Source organism: Gadus macrocephalus, chromosome 13 (assembly GCF_031168955.1).
Source record: "Gadus macrocephalus chromosome 13, ASM3116895v1".
Lineage (NCBI taxonomy): Eukaryota > Metazoa > Chordata > Actinopteri > Gadiformes > Gadidae > Gadus > Gadus macrocephalus.
The window spans coordinates 13,018,330-13,042,617 of NC_082394.1; the positions used below are offsets into that span (position 1 = coordinate 13,018,330).

At 45.3% G+C, this 24,288-nt stretch overlaps 2 protein-coding genes across 4 annotated transcripts in view; both read right to left on the bottom strand.

Moving 5' to 3' along the window:
- Positions 1 to 584: 584 nt before the first annotated feature.
- On the bottom strand, positions 585 to 19,717 carry ipo9 (importin 9). 2 transcript variants are annotated; one of them, XR_009528797.1, is made up of 25 exons: positions 19,438 to 19,717; positions 17,729 to 17,790; positions 17,076 to 17,162; positions 14,202 to 14,403; positions 13,908 to 13,996; positions 12,882 to 12,968; positions 12,653 to 12,772; positions 10,726 to 10,826; positions 10,336 to 10,394; positions 10,049 to 10,200; positions 9,812 to 9,910; positions 9,343 to 9,449; positions 8,713 to 8,852; positions 7,492 to 7,654; positions 6,404 to 6,630; positions 6,058 to 6,206; positions 5,590 to 5,718; positions 4,627 to 4,902; positions 3,585 to 3,751; positions 3,206 to 3,339; positions 2,716 to 2,835; positions 1,550 to 1,669; positions 1,372 to 1,448; positions 681 to 863; positions 585 to 626 (listed from the first exon to the last, which is right to left on the bottom strand). XR_009528797.1 is itself a non-coding variant. In XM_060070340.1 (24 exons), the coding sequence occupies exons 1-24, from the start codon at positions 19,601 to 19,603 to the stop codon at positions 753 to 755; spliced, it is 3,144 nt and encodes a 1,047-aa protein (XP_059926323.1). In that variant the 5' UTR covers positions 19,604 to 19,711; the 3' UTR covers positions 639 to 752. The 2 variants fall into 2 exon arrangements, 1 of the variants encoding a protein (XP_059926323.1); XM_060070340.1 differs by lacking the exon at positions 585 to 626 and having other exon boundaries at positions 639 to 863; positions 19,438 to 19,711.
- A 2,127-nt stretch (positions 19,718 to 21,844) lies between these two features.
- Positions 21,845 to 24,288, bottom strand: part of gnas (GNAS complex locus) — a 28,148-nt gene continuing 25,704 nt past the window's right edge. For both annotated transcript variants that reach the window (XM_060070341.1, XM_060070342.1), the window contains one exon: positions 21,845 to 23,970. In XM_060070341.1, coding sequence (XP_059926324.1) covers positions 23,824 to 23,970 — 147 coding nt within the window. In that variant the 3' untranslated portion in view covers positions 21,845 to 23,823. The remainder of the gene's footprint in view (positions 23,971 to 24,288) is intronic.

Consider the following 24,288-nt stretch of genomic DNA (forward strand, 5'->3'; position numbering starts at 1 on the left):
AGCAGTCAGTCCATTATGCGTGATCCCCCATCTTGCTTGTGACGCCTCGAAACCTTTATTTACTCCTCGTGTTCCAGTCTCTTCACAGCTGCTTCAAAGTGCCACGAGAAGAACAGTCAGACCTCTCCTGAATCATTTTCTACAAAAATATGTTGTCGTCCTCATTTCAGCCATGATTGTTCCTCTTCTCCCTCCTCTTAGTGTCTGCCGTCCTTCCAACTCCAGTGACAAACAAATGACAGGCAGAGAGGGAGGGGGCCGACACAAACTTATGAATAAGTGCTTGGCTCTTTCCACCCCAGTAGGGCTGTACCCCAGCCCCCCCCCCTCTGCCAGTGATGTAAATCGATTATGAAAGAGTCAGTGATGAGGGAGTGTTTTGAAGGGTAGCTGATAAAAACAGGTTTGGGTTGGGGTGGATGGTCTATGGACCGCAGGGCCACAAGCCTACAGAAGGCCAGAGGCATACAGAGGGCCAGAGGCCTATGCAGGGCCAGGGGCCTGCAGAGGGCCAAGAGGTCAATAGAAGGCCCGAGGCATACGGAGGGCCAGAGGACTACAGAAGGCCCAGAGGCCTACAGAGGCCTACAGAAGGCCCAGAGGCCTACAGAAGGCCTACAGAAGGCCTACAGAAGGCCCAGAGGCCTACAGAAGGCCCACAGAGGCCTACAGAGGCCTACAGAGGCCTACAGAAGGCCCAGAGGCCTACAGAGGGCCCAGAGGCCTACAGAGGGCCAGAGGCCGGCGGAGCGCTAGAGGCCTATGGACTGTAGGGCTCTCCTCTCTGCGTCGTTGAGGTGGCCCGAGAACATGCTGTAACATGGCTGCTGGGCGAACTGGGTGAGGAAGTCCGTCAGGTAGGCCTGCAGAACAAATCACACCACAGGTTAATAATGACTATAACAACGCAAGACCAAACTCATACTTTCACTTTATAGGGTTAATGAAACATCACCATCTGGCCTCGCCATGACCCACATGATCAATGGTTAAATACCGGGTATCACATATCCAGAGGGGTTCATATCCTGATTGTGTTCAATACTCATTTTGAGACACGGCAGCCATCACCGTTCATCAACATCAACATCTATTTCAGTAATGATGTGTTGTGGCGTTTCTTACACTGAAATCTGGCACAGCATACAACAATTTCAACATGAATTGCTTGTGCATTGAAATTATTGTATGAAAATATTTTTTGCAGAGTCCTAACCCTAATCTCAAGACAGGAGCTCAATAAGTAACCTAGTATTCATAGAATTAAATAATGCCATAACCCATTCTTTTAAAAACCGACTTGAACCTAACCGGCACTGTTCCAAACCAGCCGCAGGCTGCAAGTTCGGGGGCCTGTTTGGGGGCCTGTACCTGTAGGTCAACTTGATACAAGGGGTCCTTCAAAGCATCCGGGTCGTCCTCTTCATCGTCCTCATAATAATCATCGTCTGTAAGAGCGTGGGGAGCAGACGTGCCATGTGTCAGGTTCAGAATGACACACAACGGGACACCCCTTAAGAGGCTGACCCCGACAACGAAAGGCCCGTACCATATTTGTTGGAGGCGATGAGGTCGGAGAGCAGCTGACCCGCCAGGCCTTCGTCCTCGTCCTCGTCTTCATCGTCCACCCCGTCCTCGGCCTCCTGCTCCTCCCACATGCCGGTGGAATCTGAAACGACAGGAGGACAGCGACCGGTGATCCTCTTTTCCCTCGATACCACCTGGCTCCGTTCCAAACACGGAACGGCGCGTACGGCTTGGAGCCAAACACCGTGGACCCTCCAGAGGTCCCCAACGATTAAACCTGTGCCAAGTTACGCTTGTACGGTAGCTTTTTACTAGCCTAGAAATCTAGACGCTCTAAATTTAATTTGCAGCCAGGGAGGTCTAGCCTTCTGTCGTCGTTTTTCGCTGCTGGAAACCGAAAAAAGGGACAGGCCAATCAGATCGTGAGGGGCGGAATCGAACCGAATGACGACAGAGCCTCCGACGGTTCCGTGTTAGAGGTAAACAATAATGGCTGCTGCTGCTGGCGAAGAGCCGTCTTTCGACTCGGCTTTGGCCGCGACTCTTCACGACTTGAAGTTATCATTTTCTTTGAGAAATGAACAAAGAACTGCACTGAAGTCTTTCCTTGAAAGAAAGATTGTATTCAGAGTTTTTCCGACCGGATACGGTAAAAGTTTGATTTTAGAGAGACAGAAATTTCCGTCACTCTGACTACGTCACCTTCTTCGTTGCTGATTGGTTGTAGCGCTATCCTATTGTGTGCAGAGGGAACTTGAAAGACAACCGTTTATCCCGCCCACACTGCAACCGTACGAGACCAGACCCAATATCTTTCCGATATGGGTCTGGCTTGCCAGGCTAGCTTTTTACTACATTTACGACTAATCACTCAACAGTTTCTCGTGATTAAAACGCATCCATCCACCCAGGGAATTTCTGCCTAAAATTTTTTTTTATACTATGTTCGCCCGACCCGAAAATCGTCTTGGTCGTCTGAAAAGTATTAAGCAATGAATCTGGTTACAGCTTCAGCCATTAGAGGTTACTAATTGGAATAAGTACATAGAGCAGGTTGTGAACAAGGAACAACGTGCAAAAATGTTAATTTCACAAAATACACACTCCACAGACATCCTCCCACGAATGAGCATCAGTCACATTGACTTGACTACGTCAGAGCGACCGCGACCATGGAGGTTTGACTACCTTGGCTCCAGTCTGAGGCAGTGGCGCGGGTGGCGTTGGCCTCCACCACAGACGACAGCTCGTTTATAATGAGTTTAAAAATCTTCACTAGCAAAGGAATGTTGGTCCACCTCTCTGGGTCTATGGAGAACACACAAAAAAGCAAAAAACAATCCATGGTGAATTACAGCATGTGGAAACAGAAGAAGTACATGATACTTTTGAATTGAGCTAAAAAAGGAAAGCACCACATACAAATAGACTTAATTTCTTAAACGTCTTTAAACCAGGAACAGCAAGCCCCCTGTGTTTTTGTCGGATCAAAAAAAAACATAACAATATACTGCTGCTCTATATATATATATATTCTATATACTAGGGAACACATCCATAACACAAAGAACAACGCAATGGTGGTACCAATCTATCCAGCTTCTCACTGCTTTCACCGGATTACGACACATCTATGACGGCCGATCCACTGAGTCACAGGGGTGTTAAAGGCACTTACTCTTGGCGGATTTGGAGCGTGTCCGGATGCCCTCCTCGAGGTTGATAATCTCCTCCCCCTTCACCACGATGTCTTGCAGGCGCTTGTCGTTGGTGTTGAGGCCATGCTGCAGCAGCTTGCAGAGAGCCACCGTACTGCAGGGGACAAGGGCCACAGAGGGGGTGAGAACCACGTAGGGGCAGGGGAGAGGAGATGGCTCATAGAGAGCCAGGTACAACTCACAGGGCTATGTCCATTCAGAAAGAAAGTCAGTCAAGACCACATGCATTTTTGTAATATTTTGATGGCTGCATGATTGTAAGATTATGTACATTGTTGATTTATCTAAAAATGCCCACAGAGCGAGTGTGTGTGTGTGTGTGTTTGTTGCCCCTCTGACCTGACTTTTCCCTCATACTGTCCGTAGAAGAGGTGCTGCCGACTCATCCACTCAGTCATGACAAACTCCAGCGCTGGCTTGCCCGTGGGCCCCGGCAGGCTGCACAGGAACTCCAGCAGCGGGTCCAGCTGGGAGTGCACCAGGTGGGCAAACACCATTATCAGGGACTGGTGGAGGAGGAGGAAGGAACCAGGTTAGGCCAGACCAGGTGAGCCATGAGTACCATAGAGAACAGTGATGGTAGAGGGGGACATTTGGAGCGGCTGTCAAGTTATTATACAGGGATGGAGAATAGAAACTGCAGGATAGCCTGGTAAGAACATCCAGATATTCAAGTTCGCTTTTTACTAGGGCCATAAGCCTTGGCTGGGCAGCAATTAATTTCAACATAGGTTACACCGATAATTGTAAATAATTAATTGAGGCAGTGCTATGAGGTAAAGCAAAAACATAAATCGCTAACACTTTACAATAAGGGGACATGAATTAAACATTAATTAACATTCGGTAATGCAGTAATAAGCACTATTATATATCATAAGCACAAGGGAAAGGATTAATGTTGGTGTTAGGGTTAACCTTTATCCTGTGAATGCTTATTACTGAATTAACGAATTGTAATAATAACTGGTTTATTAATGGTTAATTCTTGTACCCTTATTGTAAAGTCTTTTTGATTGTTGTGCCGGTTTGTACACTATACTTGGGCGCAGAGATTGTCTAGATACTCTTCTAGATTAAATCAAAAGTGGCTCCCCCTTGTATTGATTGTTCTAACCCAACCACAGCCTGGAGGCCAAAATGATCTGGAGGAAAAGTGAATTTGAATACAGGATGTCATCCTGAGGCTAGCAATGGATTAAGGCTATGCCATTATGCCAGCAAATAAAAAACATTTCATTTAAGGAGTATGGGGGGCTGTAGATCACCTATATTGCGGTATAACTAACTGAAAACGTAAGGATCACATGGGTTGACAATAACCACGTCAACAACCTCCCCTGTGTCCAAAGACGCCCCCTCCCCCACACCCCCAGTCTACCTGCATCACGCTGAGCGTCTCCGCCTGCTGCATCTTGCTGAGGATGGCCCGCAGGATCTGGTCCAGCTGCTCGCCCAGCTCCGTGCCGGCCCGCGAGATCAGCGTGGACACCAGGCGCCCCACGAACGCCGCCGTGAACTCCGAGGTGCGGGGGTCCAGCAGCTGGTTGACCACCTGCATGACGTACCACAGGCCCGTGTTGCCCTGGTCGTCCCGCCACTGGCCCACCTGCTCCAGGGCGATGGACACGTAGGCCCGCAGGCACTCGCCGCCGTTCTGGGGAGGACACGCAGCGTCACGGCGGGAGACAGGGACAGCAGGGGGGGTGGAGGAGTGACGGAGCGGCCCAGGAGCCCAGGAGCACAGAGGCACCGGCACCTTGGAGACTTCCCAGTAGGGCTGTGTCAAATTTTGACTGCGATTTCGATATTTTTTGGGGGTCAAACGAACTCCAAACTAATATGGTCGAGTTGAAACGATTTATTATTAATTATATTTTATCAGTATGTTCGTTTTATTCATTCAATGTTTCATAGAAATTGAACAGTAAAAGATGAACAGCTGGAAACATTTTGTACATTACTATAAAGTTCTCAGTTACAAAAGGATTCTTTTTGAGAGACCTGCTAAATAAATGCATCATGTTTTTCATAGTTTGACTAATTATGATTTCAATATTGACCAAAATAATCGTGATTATGATTTTTTCCATAAATCGAGCAGCCCTACTTCCAGGTTCCCTTCTGACCCAGGGTCCTATGCTACGAAGGACCGTCATCCACCCCTCTCCTTCTCTTTCGACCTACTTTCCTACGGTCTTGTCACTATCCGGCCCAAAATAGAGCATTTGGTCCATGGGACTATTCAACTTTACCCTACATGGTTCATCATATAATCCAATAAACTAATATTCGTCTGTATTAGTGTTGACGTGTGCTGGGGTGGGGGTGGGGGGGTGTTCACCTGCATGATTGCGTTGTCTTCGGTGCGCAGGGTGCACTGGGCGACCACGGGGAAGGCCTGACACACCAGCATCTCAGAGAGAGGGGCTTTGGTGTTGCGCACCACTGTGGTCAAGATGTCGATGGAGGTCTGCAGGGACAGGGGGAGGAAATACATCATTATCACCCAGGAGGAACTCTATTGCAATATGGCCTTGCAAAGCTAACAGACTTTAGTCACCCAGGAGTCTAAAATGTGATAAATCATCCCTTCCTGGTCTTGTATTTACGTACATGTTTAAACCGTATGCTTATACAATGGATTGTGGAACTTCTTTACGATTGGTAAAATTTCGACTGGTTCGGGTGACAATATGAGCATACTCGAAACCCCATCAATGACATTTGCATAAAGTTCATGAAATCATTGATTTGGTGTTATATTATCACACACACAAACACAAAATGGGTGCTTTGTGGGGCTACCTACCGCACAAAGTCCGGGCGGGATCTTGTCGGAGGGGGCCTGCATGATGCTGACCAGCGTGGGGATGAGGCGCATCTGCATGGGCCCCTGGCAGCCCTCCACCTGGGCCAGCTCCTTGAAGATGTCCTGCGCCAGGGAGGCCACCACGTGATCTAGTGGAGGAGCTCAACATTACTCCTAGCCCACTCACACATCACCCGTCATTCATTTCAATCGAGCCATTTATCAAACAATGAGCACAAAACCCATTGTCCTCTGTACACCCTAATCCAACCATGGGAAACATAGGTTTTCTTTGCAAACAGTGGACTGTACTTCGATGCTTTTGAGTGGTGCGCCCCCCCCGTACCGTTGTTGTACTTGAGGAATATGGCGATGGTGAGCGGGCAGATCTTGTTCTCGGCGCTGGTGGTGAAGGCGGCGTCCACCGTGCACACGATGCACAGGGTCTCCATGACCAGCGTGAGCACCTCCGAGCTGAACTGGGCGGCCAGCTGCACCAGCCCTTCCAGGATGCTGGGCAGGAAGGGCTGCAGCACGTGGGTGCTCTCCGACAGCTTCAGCTGGTCACAGTAGCTGAGGGGGGCGGAGGTAGGAGGTTACCAGGTGGTACAAGTGGGCCAGATACAAGCAATAAACTGAGATATCAGGGAGACAAACTATTCAAATGTTATTACCACCATTTATTTTTTTACCAGTATGTATTTTATTGCTTACTGCTAGTTTTTGACGTTTATACTGCTGTTTTTTTTTACTCATCTTTTGTTTTTACTGTAACTTAGATCGTTATATAATGTCCTTATTTTTCATTATTTCCTTTTTTCTGATTTAAAGCACTTTGAGCTGCAGCCTGCTATTCCTGTATGAAAGGTGCTATATAAATAAAGTATTACTTACTAACTACGTACTTGTATGTTTTATTACTCTCAGTGGAGCAATGCAAGGAACAGTGATTTAAAATGTGGATGTAACAAACCATTGGTTGTTCGCATGAGAACAGATGTGCAACACGTAATTGAGTGGTTTCCATGCATTTACAAAATAGGCGTTTTGGGACAGTTTTAACAACCGATGGCGAAACTACAAATTGTGTGTGTCCGCATTATGGGAAAAGGGAACCATAGTGGGTCGGAGAATTTTGGAGCCCCTACTGCACAGTAGGCGCTTTCCTAGCAGAACAGGGAACTGTCCTCGCAGAACAGGAACTGGGATCAGGTCAAATGCAATCACAAGCCAATAGCACCGGCAACACAGGCAACCACAATCTTTAAAAACCTGTTCAAACAGCTTCCGTTGCTTGCACAACAATAATAACAATGGTAGCTAGCACAGGACACCTAATGGACTGACAGTGAAGTCCATTATTGAGCCACCGTCACTAACATGAACCCTGCGACGCATCACAGAGGAGAGTGCAGAGCGCCACCAGACGCTCACCCCCAGATGGCCCTGACGGCCGAGATGCGGACGGAGGGCGGCTGGCTGTCCTGCAGGCCGCTGACGGTGGCCTGGAGGAACTGCTGGATGAGCTCCGGGGACATGGCCGTGGTGAAGCGACTGGCGGCCCACAGGGCCCGGCCCAATAGGAAGGGAGACGCCGCTGGGGGGGAGAGGTGAATCAAACAACATCAGCACACAAGGAAAACATTGGTTGAAACTGAATAAAGCCTGTGTGCATTTGCACGGGCACCACACACACACACACACACACACACACACACACACACACACACACACACACACACACACACACACACACACACACACACACACACACACACACACACACACACACACACACACACACACACACGTTTTGTTTCTTAGGTGTCCTGTATATAAAGTGATTTGTATTCCAACGTGTGTATCGTTTGTAACTTTGCTAACTTTTAGTGTAACTTTTAGTAAAGGCCTAACCAGGGACAGGGGTTGCAAATTAGTCTTCACCAGAAACCTGTATGCATGGCATCTATTTTATATTGTATATGAGGCAATAAACAATGCATTTGTCCCTGCTCAATAAACTTCTAAACAAACTAAACATTATTTGTGTATTCAACATTTCTCAATTATTCCTCATAGCAGATGAATGTTCTGAATCGATTCCGTCAGAACAATACATAAACTAAATGAATAGTTCAGAAAGTTGCTGTAGGTTAGATTTAACAGCTATTATTTGGGTGTAGTTTGTTCCAACTACACAGCTATTAGTGAGTTAAATGTGCTCAATATCTTTTTCAAAGTAACTGCCTCTATGTGAGATAATTTAGATTTTTAACAACTACCCATTTTGATGTGTGTATAATAAAATAAATCATCCCTCATTAGATAAATATTGTGCTATGTGATTAAAAATGCATAAATGGAAGGACAATGAAGTAATCTATCGGGGAATCCATCTTGCCCGACAATCCCAGGCCGGTGAAATGCACCACTTCTGAATGAAGGAGTAAGGTATGTAGGGAGGGGGCAGGCTGGGAGGGGTACTTTGTTTCAAAATGTTGTGCTATTCTGCTTGTCCTGCTCCCTCTCTTTACAACCCTCGAATCATTAAAGAAAGGAGAAAATGAGTTGCATTGTAAGGACAACACACATGACTGATGAGATGAGATGCACGAATAACGCCATTGAACCTTTAACTGCTTATCAGGGACTCACCAACCAGGTTGAGGTCGGCCAGGATGACGTTGGCCAGGAACCCGTGCATGTCGAACTGAATGCGGCCATTCTTCACGTTCTCTGTAATGATGGTCTTGACCGAGCCCAAGGCCAGCATGCAGGCCTCATGGACCTTCCACCTGGAAGACACAGGCGAAGGGTTACAGAGCAGCCACACACCGAAACACTTTACGTTGCTGCCATCTGGAGGCAGACCAAGGTAATACAACTTTGTTTACCAGTTCCAACATAAAAGATCTACATAAAAATGCAAAAAAGCACTGTGCTGTCAATCCAAGTATCGATCCAAGTAAATATGAAATTGGTTGTTACCAACAGCAACAATAAAGTATAATATTCTTCAACTGGGAATATTCTTTCCCGATTGACTTGCCCTCCAAGCCCTGACGAAACCCTCCCTCAAGGCACACGCACACTCTCTCCAAGTCTGTTTGCTATTCATTTGGACTCAGTCTTTGTAATGCATCTTTTTAAATCCAGTTACAGCCAGAGTATAGCAATGCTAACACTAACGATGATGTGTGTTTGGGGGCTTTAACATCTTTGGGACTCTCAGATGTGTCTAAGGGACAGTGAAGGGTTGGGACCAGCGGACCAGCGTGTGCTCACCAGTGCTGGTTCCCGCTGTTCTTGGCCTGCTCCGCCTCCAGCAGGTGTCTCGTGGCTGCGGCCGCCAGCGCCGCTGCACTCTCGTTCTGGAATTCTGTAGCAACGGCCTGCGGGCAGAGGTCATAGGTCAACCTTCCATCCATGGGTCATTTTATGTAAAGGTAAAAAATAAACTCTTTATTTATAACTATGAGCCTTACAAAAAAAAAAGCTTTTCTCCTTCTGGGTATCAAGTAAACTGACCAAGGGGCAGGTCATAAGAATAGATAATCAAATAAGCACATTGTTTGATTGTTAAGCACCAGGGTTTTACATACATAACACATACACCAACATAATTTAAAATAATAATAAATTATAATAAGTAAGCAAAATCATACATTTCCAGGCAATACAATCATGTCAAGCAGGGCACTTTGCCATCCGATTTCTTGCATTATATTGACTCATGTGACCCGTTTCCTCTCACCAGCAGAAGGTCCTGAGCAGAGATGCGGACCGAGTAGGAGAAGGTGTCATCGTCCTCGTCCTCAACAAACTGCTGAGGGTTGGCCGTCCACACTTTGATCTAAAAACAACCATCAAAGTTCTCAGTATTTCAGACATACCCATTTTCAGTCCAATGTCGGGACAGATTGGGCGGAAATGGGCAGATTTCGCCCCCCGTTTTTTGGGCACGACATTGTACAATGTTTTCAAACCGCACCTGGTCCTCTGTGATCTGCATGTAGAGGATGACGTAGTAGATGAGCTCGGGCAGGGCCTTCTTCACCGTGCTCTTGAACTTGCTGTTGTCCAGCAGCGTGTGGACGAACTCAAAGATACTGAACACCAGATTCTCAAAGCCTAGCACCTCACCTACAGGGGAAGGAGGAAAGGAGAAATTGGAGGGATTTGCTTACGGGCTAGATCCAAGCTTTTCCACACCCACGTCACTCGGAGTGATGCATCAAAGCTATGTGTTGCTGCTAGAGGAAAGCAGAGAATCCACACCGTCCGAGTCTATGGGATCGTCCACGTCCTCCGTGTAGTTGACCTCTGTTCTCACATAGGTGACGACACAGTCAAGGAATACACCATTTAGTAATCACCCTATGCAAAATGTCTCAGAGAAAAACTATCCATTTCAAGTCATTATCATTATTTTTTTCCCCCAATAGAAATGCCCCTGAATTTATATTAATAATCTGGCAAAATTCTGGTTTAGGTATTAACATTTTTCATGTGACAATGCAATTGCTGTTGCATAGTCCAAAATACTGATTATTCTTGATCTCAATTTACCAACATCAGAATCCATCGCTTTTCCTGATATAAAGCCCAATGATTGGCGGGGTCATGAGAGCCTGGCCAGCCAACGGCCACAGTGATGTGAGAGGATATAAAGAGGCGCTCTCTGTGAGCGTGTTCCACACGATGGGCAGGATCTGCTGCATGGAAGACACCATGGGCTTGGGGAAGTTCTTCACCAGCGCCGTCACCGCCTGGGACAGGAAACAAGACTCTGTGACCAACCGTATCTTAGCTCCTCGGCAGGGATTCCCCCCTTGTTACACCCACTAGAGAAGAGGAAGTGTAATGTAACCCATCTGTCTAAATTAGAGCCAGCAATAAGCTCTGGCACGCTGACCATCAACTTCTCATTTAAGCTGTGAACCTGTGGTAAATCATCATGGGCGTATATTAGTAGACAGCTGCACGATATGAGGCTGGATATAATAACAATAGACGGTTTATATTTGTTGTTATATTGTTATAAACGGTTGAGAAAGTTAATCGGTACACATTCATGAATGGGGTCGGCTTAGCTCAGGAGGCAGAGCAGGATGCCTTGTAATGGGAAGGTTGCTAGTTCGATCCCCAGTACCCCCTAGCTGTGCGTCGAGAGAGCTTTCGGCCAAGCGGTATTGAGTCAATTGAGTGAAAGGAGTAAAAGAGCAAGAGACGCTGATCCCTGCTCTGTGTGGAGTTGGGGGCAGGTTAACTGAAGATGTGGTCCGACACCGTGCACGACCGATTCCAGGGTTATCCCCAAACAATGCAATAGGTTCACTGCAGCACCATGTTACATTTTAAAAACACACAACCTAGGGCTGTACGGTATGGACTAAAATGTATATCACGGTATGATTTGAGGAATAGACGGTAACGGTATTATATCACGGTATGTTAAATGTATCTTCTAATTTCGATATAAATGCCTCTGAAGGGGTAAAATACTGGAAAGGCAGCAAAACCGCATATTTTTTTTTTTAAATCTTTTCTCAAGTTACTCCCATCTCTGAAAAACACTAATGTTTAATAGTATGGATTTGTATCTCCACTTGCTTGCAGACCTTGCCGTATAGTTTTGGCATCTCAAGTGTGTGCGGGCATGTAACGCGTACCTGGGATCGAGTGTTTTGACCATCTCTTTAAAGCCCTTTCTATCGACATTTTGAAAGGCCACCTTAGACAGGTAAAGAGTGACATCGTTTGTCATCTCGTTCCACCACTGGCATTTTGTTGTAAGGACTGGCTTTCAAAATGCCTGCGGAAGCAATGTCTGATTGCAGAGACGGCTTCACGCCACCAGCGTCTGTCTCGTACGTTGTGGAATGAGAGCTCGTGAAGGGACTATCGCGCAAGCACGCAGGAGCGCTTGCTGCGCGCCTGCGTGCTTGCGCAATAGCATACTGCCTGAGAAGGCAGTATCGCTGTCAATCTGTCCCATGGAAAAGTAACGTGGTGCCGAATTGAAAAAGGAACTATGTTTCGTTACCATATTTTCAGTAGTTGCTCTTAACTTTACTTTTTACATGAAAAAGTAGTTAGGGAACTGTATTAACGCATTACTTACTTTGTTACGCGTTACACACAACATTGTCTACCGGTCACACCGGTCCCGAGGTAACGTCAAAATCCATACCGTAGCGCAAATTCACACCGGTATACCTTCTGCACCGTTTATACCGTACACCCCTAACACAACCCTTATTCAAGGCCACAAGATGAAGAACACACTATTCTGGATGACTGATTGCCGGAAAAACAACAGGAACGAATATGGTCTTTAATCCGATTCCCAGCATTATTAGTAGGTAGAACATTTTGAAGATTATTGTCATTGTTAAAGCATTGATGTACGGGAGGCCTTATCTAGAGCAAAGGCACCCAGCACTGTAAAATAAATAAAGAATAGTTGTGCAGTTTTTCCTGCATTCTAGGCCCTCAAACCGTGATACATACAGTAACCATGGTCCTTTTCATTCATACCGGGATGTATTTCCTGTGCAATACAACCCAGCCCCCAACCCTACCACATTCCCACCTTGAGGACTTCCATCTTCAGACCACTGTCAGAGGAGGCACCATCAGGCATCTGCAGGGCCTGCACGAACGCCTCAGTGAACTGCTGGACCACGGGGAAGATCAGCGCTTTGGCAGCACCCTGGATCAACAATCCACACACACACACACACGAGTACACGTTAAAGGAAATGTCTCGCGGTGGAAGTGAACCTCGGCCACGATATGACGTGACTGACGCGGCGCTCCACCTTTTCCAGCTCTTCGATGGCACAGATGAGGTTGGCACAGGTGGTGAAGATCTCCACAGCTCTGGAGCGTGTACGGATGCTGTAGACCTGCGACAGGGGTCATAGTAGTACACTACGAGTCAGGTCAATTCACTTTTGGGGCAACGTTAAAAAGGATTTCACCGGTTTGCTAAGAACTCAGGTAACTTGTTGACATTGTTTATGTCCAGATGTAAATCAGCCATGATTTCTGTAAACAAGTGGCAAGCCGTTGAAAACTATTAAAATCGTATCGAGTGTTTAGCAGCTCTCATAGCTGTATCTTTGTTTTTGTCCAACACAAGTGACAGCAAGTGCTACACGAACTGCCCTAGCTAGGTCATTTTCTCTGATAGTGACCATAAACCAACACACCGACATGTTTTCGATTCTGTGTGTACGTGCAAATATGCATGCTCACACCCCTAGAGTCTGAGACATGCAGTTAGACATCTGAGCAGACGTTGGCTGCGTTATTGGCACACTGTTAATTCTGTGCAGAGCAACATTTCGGAGTGCAGAGCAACATTTCAATAAGTTTAGCTAAGAGAAGGAGGGTGTGTTCTTTAGCTGATTGCAACACAAGCATTCACTTCTGAATCAAAATGAAGTGCTTGGTTCCTGGTTGTATGAAGGGATGTGGAGCGAGACCTAACTGAAAACGAATCTCTCTTTTTCCCTACCATGCTGGGTGATTTACATCTGGAGAAAGAAGGTCAACAATTCACATGGGGAAATGAAAGCCTTGTTGTCTTTACCAATAGTAAATGCTGGAGTTTCAGTGATCCCTCTCCAACATAAATGACATTTCAGGGAAAAGCCTTAAGGCCAGGTTATAAACTAAGATTATGTTGAATTTAGGAACCAAATGACGGAAAAAAAGCAAGTCCATTAGTATTCAGAGAGGGCCCATCAGCCAAGGAAACCTTGAAAGACATTAGAACAAGACATTAAACCAAGACAAAGGAAAATAAGACTTGTAAGGTTGGTAAATCGGTCAGGACTTACCTCGGCCATGGTGAAGATCTTGTACATCTCTGGTAAAATCACGGGGGCAACCAGGGGCATTTGTGTGTCCGTAACCTCCCGTGTGAATTCTTATTCAACAAAACAAACGGGCAATAGGTTAGTGGCAGTGACGAAGCCGCATCCATCCATGAGCTGCATGTGCCAGACTTTGGACTATCATAGCAATCAGTAAGTACCATGTGAAGCCGTGTGTCCGTTCCATGGGCACCCCCACACCAAAAATAAAAACACCTCCCGCAAAGCATGCATGTCGGGGCGTCCCGGTTGCCTAACCTGTGAGGACCCGCATGGCACCGTGCACGGCGTTGACGTCCCCGCTGACCAGCATCTCCATCAGCAGGTTGAAGAGCTGGGGCCAGGCCTCGGGCCAGTCCCAGTGGGCGATGGCCGAGACAGCGTACGCCACGCTGGAGCGCACCTTGCTGATGGCTTCCCGGAGCCCTCCGGGAAGCAGCTCTCGGATGGCAGCCTTAGCCTGGGGACGGGGACGGGTGGGAGGAGAGGTGGGACTTAGTGCTGCACGATTTTTTCATATTGCGATTATTGTGGACAATATTGCGATTTGCGATACAATAAACAAATGGTGTCATGAGTCTACTTGCTTGGTTATCAAGGAAAATGCACAGATTGCTGATATTTTTTAAATGTTTATTTCTCAACTCAAACATACAAACTTAAAGGGACACTGTGTAAAAATTACTCCCATCTAGTGGTACAATTGTATATTGCATTCAAACTAATAGTGCTCGCTTGTCCAAAAACTACGGTGGGCAGTATGTGCCAAGAAGCTGTGACATGACACCTACTAGGCTACCTCATCGAGTCATTCGAGTGATGATGAGGTTCGTGGACAACTGGACAAATTAGATGGACAAATCAGATCAGGTTTATTGACCAAGCATTCTTACAGACAACGAACTTGACTCCAGCAGTTGTGGACTTTCCAACATGACAAATAACTATACAGATGATAAATAACAGTAGGTCATTTAATGTCAGATTACATAAAATGTCAGATAACATAAAAGTTGACATAGCCTTTGGTACCAACAATTTACATTGTAACTAACGGAATCAAATCAAAATCAAATCAAATTTATTGTCATTTTGTTGATTGAACAACAAAACGAGAAGGCGTTTCTCACGGATCAAGATCAACATACATTTCAAACAAACAAACAAACAAACGTCCCAATGATGAATAAATAAATAAATAATAAATAAAGTCCAGTGAGAAGATCTGGGACGCTGGTGCATTGAGCATCCTGACAGCTTGAGGTAGGAAGCTGTTCCGCAGCCTGGTGGTGGAGCATCTTAAGCTGCGATAGCGTTTCTTGGAGGGTAGGAGCTGAAAGAAGCTGTTCAGTTTGTTTACGTCCATCCCGTCTCTGCTGCTTCCTCCTCCGGGCAGTTGCGGGCACGGTGTCACAGTGTCCGTTAGTATCCTGTGTTTGCGTAGTATGTCCAGATGCCAGCGAATGCCAGTGATGTTACTCGCTCTCAATGTCCTAATGTTTAATATTGTTTCCCTGTCATAAACTACGTTCGTAGGACGTCTCACACTCAAACATTCAATCTCAATCTCACAGATCTCAAGAGGGGCCGCTGCGACTGTGCGCGCCACCAGTTAGTCGCCCTGGCAACGAGTTTACTTCCTCGTCTCCTATCCTGTTCCTAATTCCTCCTCTCGATCTTCTTTTCCTCCGTATTGTCTTCTTTATCAGAGTTGTTGGTATGAAATCCAGTTGTTCGGGTGATAAATCAACTGTCTCGCAAGCGAGTTGAAGCTCCAGAAGGTCCGCTCTAGCGTAAGTGCGTCTCGTTGGATTTGGATACGTGGTGACCACAGCAGAGAATAAACCTCCATAACTTTATGAAGAATGGCTTTTGAATTCCTCCAACGCATTTGACAGTATCCATAAGTCATAAGAATATTGTCACGATTTAAACTCGACAAAAATGTGAAAAAGTAAATTAAATATGTAATAAAGTAGCCTTTCAATGACGAGTCGCTCATAGGAGCGCCCCGCATCTCGTTGCCATGGAAAACCATGTTATACATGCTTACACATCGTCGTTTTTTTTGGCGACGATGATTCCTTCTCCTGTGGCGTGGCATAACTATGGTCTTTCAAAAAAATGCGGTGCATGTTCAAATTTCCCGGTAAAATCGTCTCGCTAAACTAAGCTCTGTTCCACCGTCACGCTGGCTCAGAGTGAAAACGCGTTTGCAATTCCTGTACGACCTAGTGCTTTTTGACCCTCTCGGCAGCTCATAGACCGGAAGAAAATGGAAGCCTCCATGAAGCTTACCCGTCCTATGTAACCATATTGATATTAATATTAATTATTCTTCGCTCAGGAGGATAAGTCAGATTTTTGGCAGAGATAATTTTACACCAATGAGGACTTATTTATGAATGAATATGTTGATTTGAGGTAATAAATTACTCAAAATATTACATAGTGTCCCTTTAAACTAGCATAAAAAATACAAAAACTAAAAAAATTGTAAAGTACTGTTTTCAAAATGACAACATTTTACAAAATTGCAATAAACTAATTCAAAAGCCAACTCAAAACTCACCTCTTCAAGAAAGCATATGACCCCTGACCCCACCCTGACTATTCCAAACCTCATTTTGAATTTGTATCTTGTTTTCCGGTTTTTCTTTTCTTTATGTACTGTATATTCTATGTAATGTAAAGCGTCTTTGATTGATCTACAAATCAATTATTAAAACTAAATAAATAATAAAAATATATATTTTTCAAAATAAAGGCATTTCTGCAGTGCAGAAATTTGTTTTCTCAATAGTAAAACTAAATACAATAAATGGAATAAATGCACTTTTGAGTTTTTTTAATTAAATCGCAGCCTTTTGCGGTTATACAATCGCAAAGGCTGATATCGCCATTGCGATTGGATTAATCGTGCAGCACTAGTGTGACTGAGTGCACCGTGGTAGTGAGGTAGGACATGTGTGTAATGGTGAACCACAAATATGGTTTTGGGTTCACTTGAAGGGATACACCTCCCCTTGAAACATCTGAGAATGATATTTACTTTGTTAATTTTTAAAAGAATTCTGGAATTATTGAATAAACTGCCGAAATGGCATGGTGTGATGATAGCAGTCAGCATACCCGATCTGAGGTTTCTGGTGGCCTGAACTTCTCGGACTGGGAGCACCAGTGTGTCTCGACATATTGCTTCAAGATCACCGACGCCAACTGTGCACATAGACGACGAGAGAAGAGACACAAACACACACACACACAATGTCAGAAAACCTCTGGACCGACCTTCTTGTTGGATGTGGTCTCCATTAGATCCGTCACCAGGTCACCCACCCCTTATTAAAAGTTCTTGCCGCGAAATAAACCAATCTATGATGACGGCTTAGCTCAGGAGGTAGAGCAGTTGTCTTGTAACCGAAAGGTTGCTAGTTCGATCCCCAGCTCCTCCTAGCTGAGTGTTGGTGTCCCTGAGCAAGACACTTAACCCTAAACTGATCCTGACGGGCTGGCTGTCGCCTTGCACGGTTAACCCTGCCGTCGGTGTGTCAATGTGTGTATTAATCGATGTAAGTCCCTTTGGATAAAAGCCTCTGCTAAATGCCCTAATTGTAATGATGTGCTCAGGTTCTCAATTTGAAACTTCCAAGTAAAAAAAAAAAAAGACAGAACACATAAGTACTATTTTATGCACGTCTCAGAGAGTCAAATAATTTTTTCAGGTTGACATTTGGATGATTTCTAACCACCCTCTCCTGATAAGTTTGTTTGTTTAACCTCACCTGGCGGATGGCTAGCGCCCCCTGTGGGTCCACGGTGAGTTCTGCCAGGTGGACACCAAACTCTGCAACACCAGCAAAACAATCAAGGAAATGTAATACTAATAGACTAAAGCCTGCAGGGAACCTGATATTGTGGTCTCCAAATATGAGATTGTCATGGGAAACCTTCATACACCCAAAACTCCATGGTTGGAAATGTGGCCGTTCACATCATTATTTATACATACGAGCCGCAGGACACAAGATGGATACAAATAACAGGGCATGAGGAGGTGCCTGGTAGCTATGGCAACGATATCATATAAATGGATGCAACAAAATATGAAAAAAACTCTGCTGGTTGGGCATGCCTCCAAAAAGTTTCAAAACCTGGAGGGGGGGAAATTAAGCAAATGTTCTACATTTCAGAACAAGACAACATCAACAGGCAGAAAAAGAAGCCCTGAGGCTTCATCTCTCAGGGCATTCCACCCAGTAGCGCTTCACATGCCGGAACCCAGACAGCCAACAGGGATGGAGGTTCACATAAACACAGCCAGGATCTAAAGCCAGTCTCTGACTGTCCCCGAACAGTCTCCACCCCTCTCCCTGGGTTTAACTAGGAATGACATCAGGGGGCCAGCAGACAATGTGAGTGCTGACGATTCTGTACAGCATCTCACTGACACAGAGGCCAGCGGATATGGACATGGCCCATGCGAGACCGCAAGCAAGTCTACATGCTGGTGCACAATCAGCCTTTTGCTGGCAACAGGAGTAAAGCATAAAACAAAAGACAAAGAACTTGTTTCCGAGCCACAATGGGTAATCCATCATACTGTACCATGGCTGCTGTAGAAGGAACCGTTATGCTGCCAAATGGCCAAATATTTTATGGAGTAGAAGTTTGCAAAGTAGAATTTGTTGGGTATTCACATTAGTACATTTTTGCAAAATACAAATCTTAAAAAGATAGGCGTACCTGGGCAATACATTGCATTACGTGGATGCATCGGCTGTGGCATGATATTACATTAATGATTAACCAGTTCCATAACAAACCCCAACCCGAAACAGAGCAGGGGTTCTAAGTGAGATGTTGAAAGCTGTGGAAGCCGGCTGGCTGACCCGCGGGTCACCCAGAAAACATCTTCGCGGGAAAGTGTGTCACCTTATACCACGTTGTCATAGCGACATCCGCTCAGATAGTTTATATTCGTTTCCAGGCTTTAAAAGGTGGATTGAACCAACTTATTATTTTAGACGATTAACCAATGAGCAGGCGGGGCCAGTGGGACAAGCCCCGGGGTGGTTCATGTTCAGGGAACAGGGATGCTGTCATCTCCCAGTTCCCACCCTCACTATGATCATGTGTCCACATGGATCATGTATTTTACACATGGTTTTGCTCTTCGCCTTTTACCACACAGTCTTCCCCATCCTTATAAATGACGATATAGTAAACCAGATACGTTGGTCAGAGTATATCTGAAAATGTATTTTTTAGCCAACTTCAATAACTTGTTAAAGATGAGGCCTGTTCCGATAGAGAGTCATCAAGCCCTGAGATTGCTAAGGAGCACGTTAGTCATTTAGGACCAGATCAAAAGACAGCTCTTATGGTCGTTGGGATGCATAAATGGTCCAGCAAAACAGTAGATCAAAACGAAGACCACAGGTCCCTCAACAGCTAATCTAACCTAGCATAGCCCACACTGGCTATCACTTACCCTCGGTTACTTCCAGCACTTTTATCTGCTCCTCTGCTGCCGAACGCACTTCTTGAACCGGGGACAAAATCGCCGTGAGAGTCTCAATGAGAGCCTCCTTCAGTCCCTGTTGAACTGGGCCGGCGGCCGAACCGGACCGAGGACCCGTGACACTCATGCCTGCCATGTTTTCACCTGCACAGCCTAGGCAGCCCACTACTGACCACCGCCGGGAGGGGAGCAGAGCACCAAAACGAAGCGCGCCAATGCATGGAAACGTGAGGGCGGAGTTTAGTGCAGGAAACACATTGTCCTCCACGGATCCTTCTTCCGGTCGGCTGCACAGCGGTAATAAAATAAGGGCCCCCTCTCGTGGAGACGTAATATTAAAGGCTTTATTTTTTCGTAGAACACTAAGGTGATTTATCAATACAGGACCGTTTTGAAATGGAAACTAGCAAACCCTTCCAAAGAATATAAACGATATTCTATTAGTAATCTATATACAATTTGACTTTAATTAGGCTGCCGCTGCGGAATCACACTTTCAATGAATTGTTGGTTAAAAAAATATGTTTGCCTTGTTCTGTCAACATTCTGGGGACAAGTAAGTGTTCCCTAGTAGTTCATTCTGTTTATCACGCAAAACAACAATAGCTACTAAACTACAATGCTGGTTAAATAGGTTAGCATTTAAACAGCAGAACAGAAGGTGAATATTAACCAAACAACCTGGAAAGGCAATTTAGATTTATGCAGATACAGTTGCATCTCTACCCATCTGTGCACCTGTGTGTGTGTGTGTGTGTGTGTGTGTGTGTGTGTGTGTGTGTGTGTGTGTGTGTGTGTGTGTGTGTGTGTGTGTGTGTGTGTGTGTGTGTGTGTGTGTGTGTGTGTGTGTGTGTGTGTGTGTGTGTGTGTGTGTATGTGTGTGTGTTTACTCAATGTGTGTTAGACAATGGAACAAATCTGCTTTGACTGTAATTTGAGTCTTTGTACAAAATGTAACAGACACGTGGATAAACAACTGTAAAAATAGAAATTAGCAGGGTGAATTTCGCTGCTGCAGTCACTTATTTCTGCAGTGAGGTTGGAACGAAGGAACAAAGGGGAGAGGTTTATTGGCATAAACATTTGAGTGTCATCTAATGTTACATGGCATGACTGTTTCGGACTGTCTTACTTATAGTAAGTGCAGATCCAAATGGCTACTGTGATGCAGTGTATCCCATACACCCATGAGAGGTCCTAATCTATTGCCTGTGTGTCAGGTGCAAAGTCGGAAACATCTTGTATATATTTACTTCTACCTCATGTAATTACTATGTAGTATCTGGTATAGCCATGTCGGAAATCCTCCTCTCCAATGAGTGAAGAGTTGATGCCCTTTCATCCTATCATGCCACAAATTAAAGACAGTGGCAAGAATATCGGTGTAAATACAGCAGTGTAAGTAGTTGTCACACACTGTTGAAGTTGTATGTGGTGCAATACAACTCTGTTTGGGTTAAGGGAACCCATTAACTTTGTTATTTAATGATTTGTTTTTTTTCTCTTAATTTAGTTTTTCTCTCTCTAATATATATATATATAAATTGACAGCTTTATTCAAATAGGAGGTCCTGTATATGGTTGTATGTAGGATTTCAGGAGAGACGGATGATCACTCAAAGCTGTACATCAGAAACATGGGAATCATGGTTGTTGTGGACTACACATTGGAGAACACCTTCCAATAGCCAGCCCAGCAGGCCACCTAGTAATGAATCAAACACTATTGAGTTTTTTTCTTATTTTTTTTAAGCAAAAAGAATTTGGTTTATGTAGAAACAAGCAATGTTTTGCAATTGGATACCTTCCTCTCATTTAAAAGTTAAAGCTAAAAAAAAAGGAAAGAAAGAAATTTAAATGTATATCCCCCCCCCCCCGCCCTTTCATTGTACCCAGAATCAAACACGTTTTTCCTCTGTACGTGTGCGCAGATGTGGAAAAAAACAAAAAAAGGGAACCCCAGGATATATCCAAAGGGGTGATAGATACTAGTGTACAGTGTGTGTGCGTGTTTGTGTGTGTGCGTATATAATCTGAAATATATATATTTTATATATATAAGATTGTGTTAGGGCTTGAATGTGGCGTACCCTGATTATCTTTTCGTCTATCTGGTTTTACAAAGAAAAACAAATTACACAAAGGTACAGACTCTTTTCCAAACCTCCTCGCCAAGTCCTGTTATATAAATCAAAGGAGGATGGAAGCAAAATATCATAATCAACCAACAAACAAAAAGTAGGGGGAAAATAAAAACTATAGCAACAGACATCAGACCCTCCTAAACAGCCCCCCTTGGCCCACCCAAACCCTAGGGGGGGGGGGGGGGGTCAGCTTGGTTGTACAGCGCAGTGAAACATAACTTACATATTAGCTCTTTGTTGTCGTCATTTTTTTTTCTTCATTTTTTCATTTTTTACACATACACTCGTGATCAAGGCACAGGGATCTTCTACACGTTATTTTTTTTCTTCAATAAAGTTGTACAAAATAATACATTTTACAGTCTGTACAAGAATAATAAGTCCAGCAGTAAAATAAAAAGACAAACATGTTTAAAGCCCGGACTGGGATGGGATCAGGAAGGGTGAGGAGCAAGACAAGGGGGGCAAGTGTGCAGGTGGCCAAAGCATGTGAGGTGAGCGAGTGTGTGTGTGTGTGTGTGTGTGTGTGTGTGTGTGTGTGTGTGTGTGTGTGTGTGTGTGTATGTCCCATCTTTTTACATCATGCCTCAACCGATGTTTCTTTTTTCACCCTTGATCGTCATTAATGAAGAGTCGGGTGTTGTGGGGGGTCAACCAAAATCACAATCATTTTGGAAGTTGTTTGGACAGTTTGTGAACCAGTCGTTCGTCAAACCATATGGTTGTTTCAAAAACTCGATAAATATTTGGATCAATCAATTTGCGGAGGCTAGAACTTCATATATACACATATCTCAGGAAGAGTTTTCCTCTTGGATGGTTTTCTGAGGATTGAATGTCTTCCTCTGGTTGGCCTTTATTCCAGATGGCTAAGAAGACACCATCCTTCTCTTGGCTACACAGTGATTTACAGCAAAGTAGTACTATGGCAACGAGTGACTCCATGAACAACAGTGTTCTAATCATGTTTTGGTAAAAAAAAGAAAGAAGATAAAATGAATGGATTAATTATTTCAAGTTTGTTTAATAGCGGCAGGGAAGGAAGAGGACACGGCGGAGTCAAGGCTGTGTGTGTGTTTGTGGGAATGAGTGTGTGCGTTGTTGTTTGTGTGTGTGGGGGGGTCGTTAAGCTTAAATGGTGTGCAAGGGCAGATCGCACACACTGTGTACACCAACACACAACATGGGGGGGGGGGGAACAAAACTGTTAAACAAATGTTGAATTGTGTTATTACAGGAATATATCATATTTATATATACATATTTATATACAGACATATAAATATATATATATATGTATATAGCTTGGATCTTTTTTGCACTGCATGAAGTTCACTGGTATGCATGGAGTTATGTATTGTATGTTTTTGTTTTGTTTTCTCGTTGACTTTTGCCCCCCAAAGAGCTGGTCTTGCACTCGTTGGTCAGCTGGTCCACTTCTTGAACCAAGACCAGAACCGTCTCACAACCCTGCTCCCCCTCCTCTAGAGTCTGCCTTACCCCCACTTCGCCATCTGAATATGGTGTCCTTTGCCCCCCCCAGCCATTCCAATGGGTGAAAGGGACCTCTTCGTCATGTGTGACGTCCCCCACAAAATGAACTCACAAAAAAAGAGTCCAGAGTTAGCTCGCATGATGCATCAATGAAAAGAGTACGTCTTGATTCTACCTATGTGTGTGTTTGTGTGTTTTACTTTTGTGTGTCGTCTATGAAGTGATACAATGAAACCTTGATCTCCGGTTACGTTTGAACTCAGATGAAAGTGTGTGTGTGTGTGTGTGTGTGTGTGTGTGTGTGTGTGTGTGTGTGTGTGTGTGATTGTGTGTGTTTATTCATCTGTGTATGACAGAGTCAGAGAGCTAAAATGATCCATCGCCTGTCCATTGGAAAACAATATTCCAGTCTCTTTCTTCCAGGAGGTCAGGGCAAGGTTCTGGGGGGGGCTGGGGGTTGGGAGGGGGTGTCTCGGCAGAGTCAAGCAGTCTGGCCTCGTGTCGCAGTGGCCCGCGGACGAGCGCGTCTTCAAAGTAATGTCCTGCACGGCTGTGGTTGCACGTGGTCTGGCCGCCCTGGGACATGTGGACAGGTCGTTTGGTCAGTTAGGTGGGTGGCTTTATAGGTCGGTGGAACGGTCGTTAGGGGGAGGGGCAGGATGGGGAGGCGGGGGGCGGGTGGTGGCGGTGTCTTTTTGTTATCGTCCCGGCGGTCCGATCACAAGAGCTCGTACTGCCGCAGGTGCATGCGCTGGATGATGTCCCGGCAGTCGCTGAAGACGCGGCGGATGTTCTCCGTGTCCACGGCGCACGTGAAGTGGGGGTAGCAGTAGTGGCGGCCGTCCCCGCTCGCCGTGCTGATCCTCTGCAGGGGGGCACAGAGGGCGGGGGTTAAGTTAGCGCTTCGTCCTGCTTTGAGGACCAGATATATTGAAAAGGGAACAGGAAAAAATGCAACTACGACCGGAATTTTACATCGCCTGAGTACTTCAGAAGAGTGGAGAAATATCCCTGAAATTGTATTGCTTTTACGGAGCAAGGCACACAGAGTGCAAAGGAGGCGGGCTGTAGATTCCTCTTCCTTCGTATAAGACCCAAGTCTATTTTAGACGCGAAACCTTCTAAAACATTATTTCCCGTCCGTCCTGACACGGCCGTGTGTTTTGGGCATGAGGAATGCATT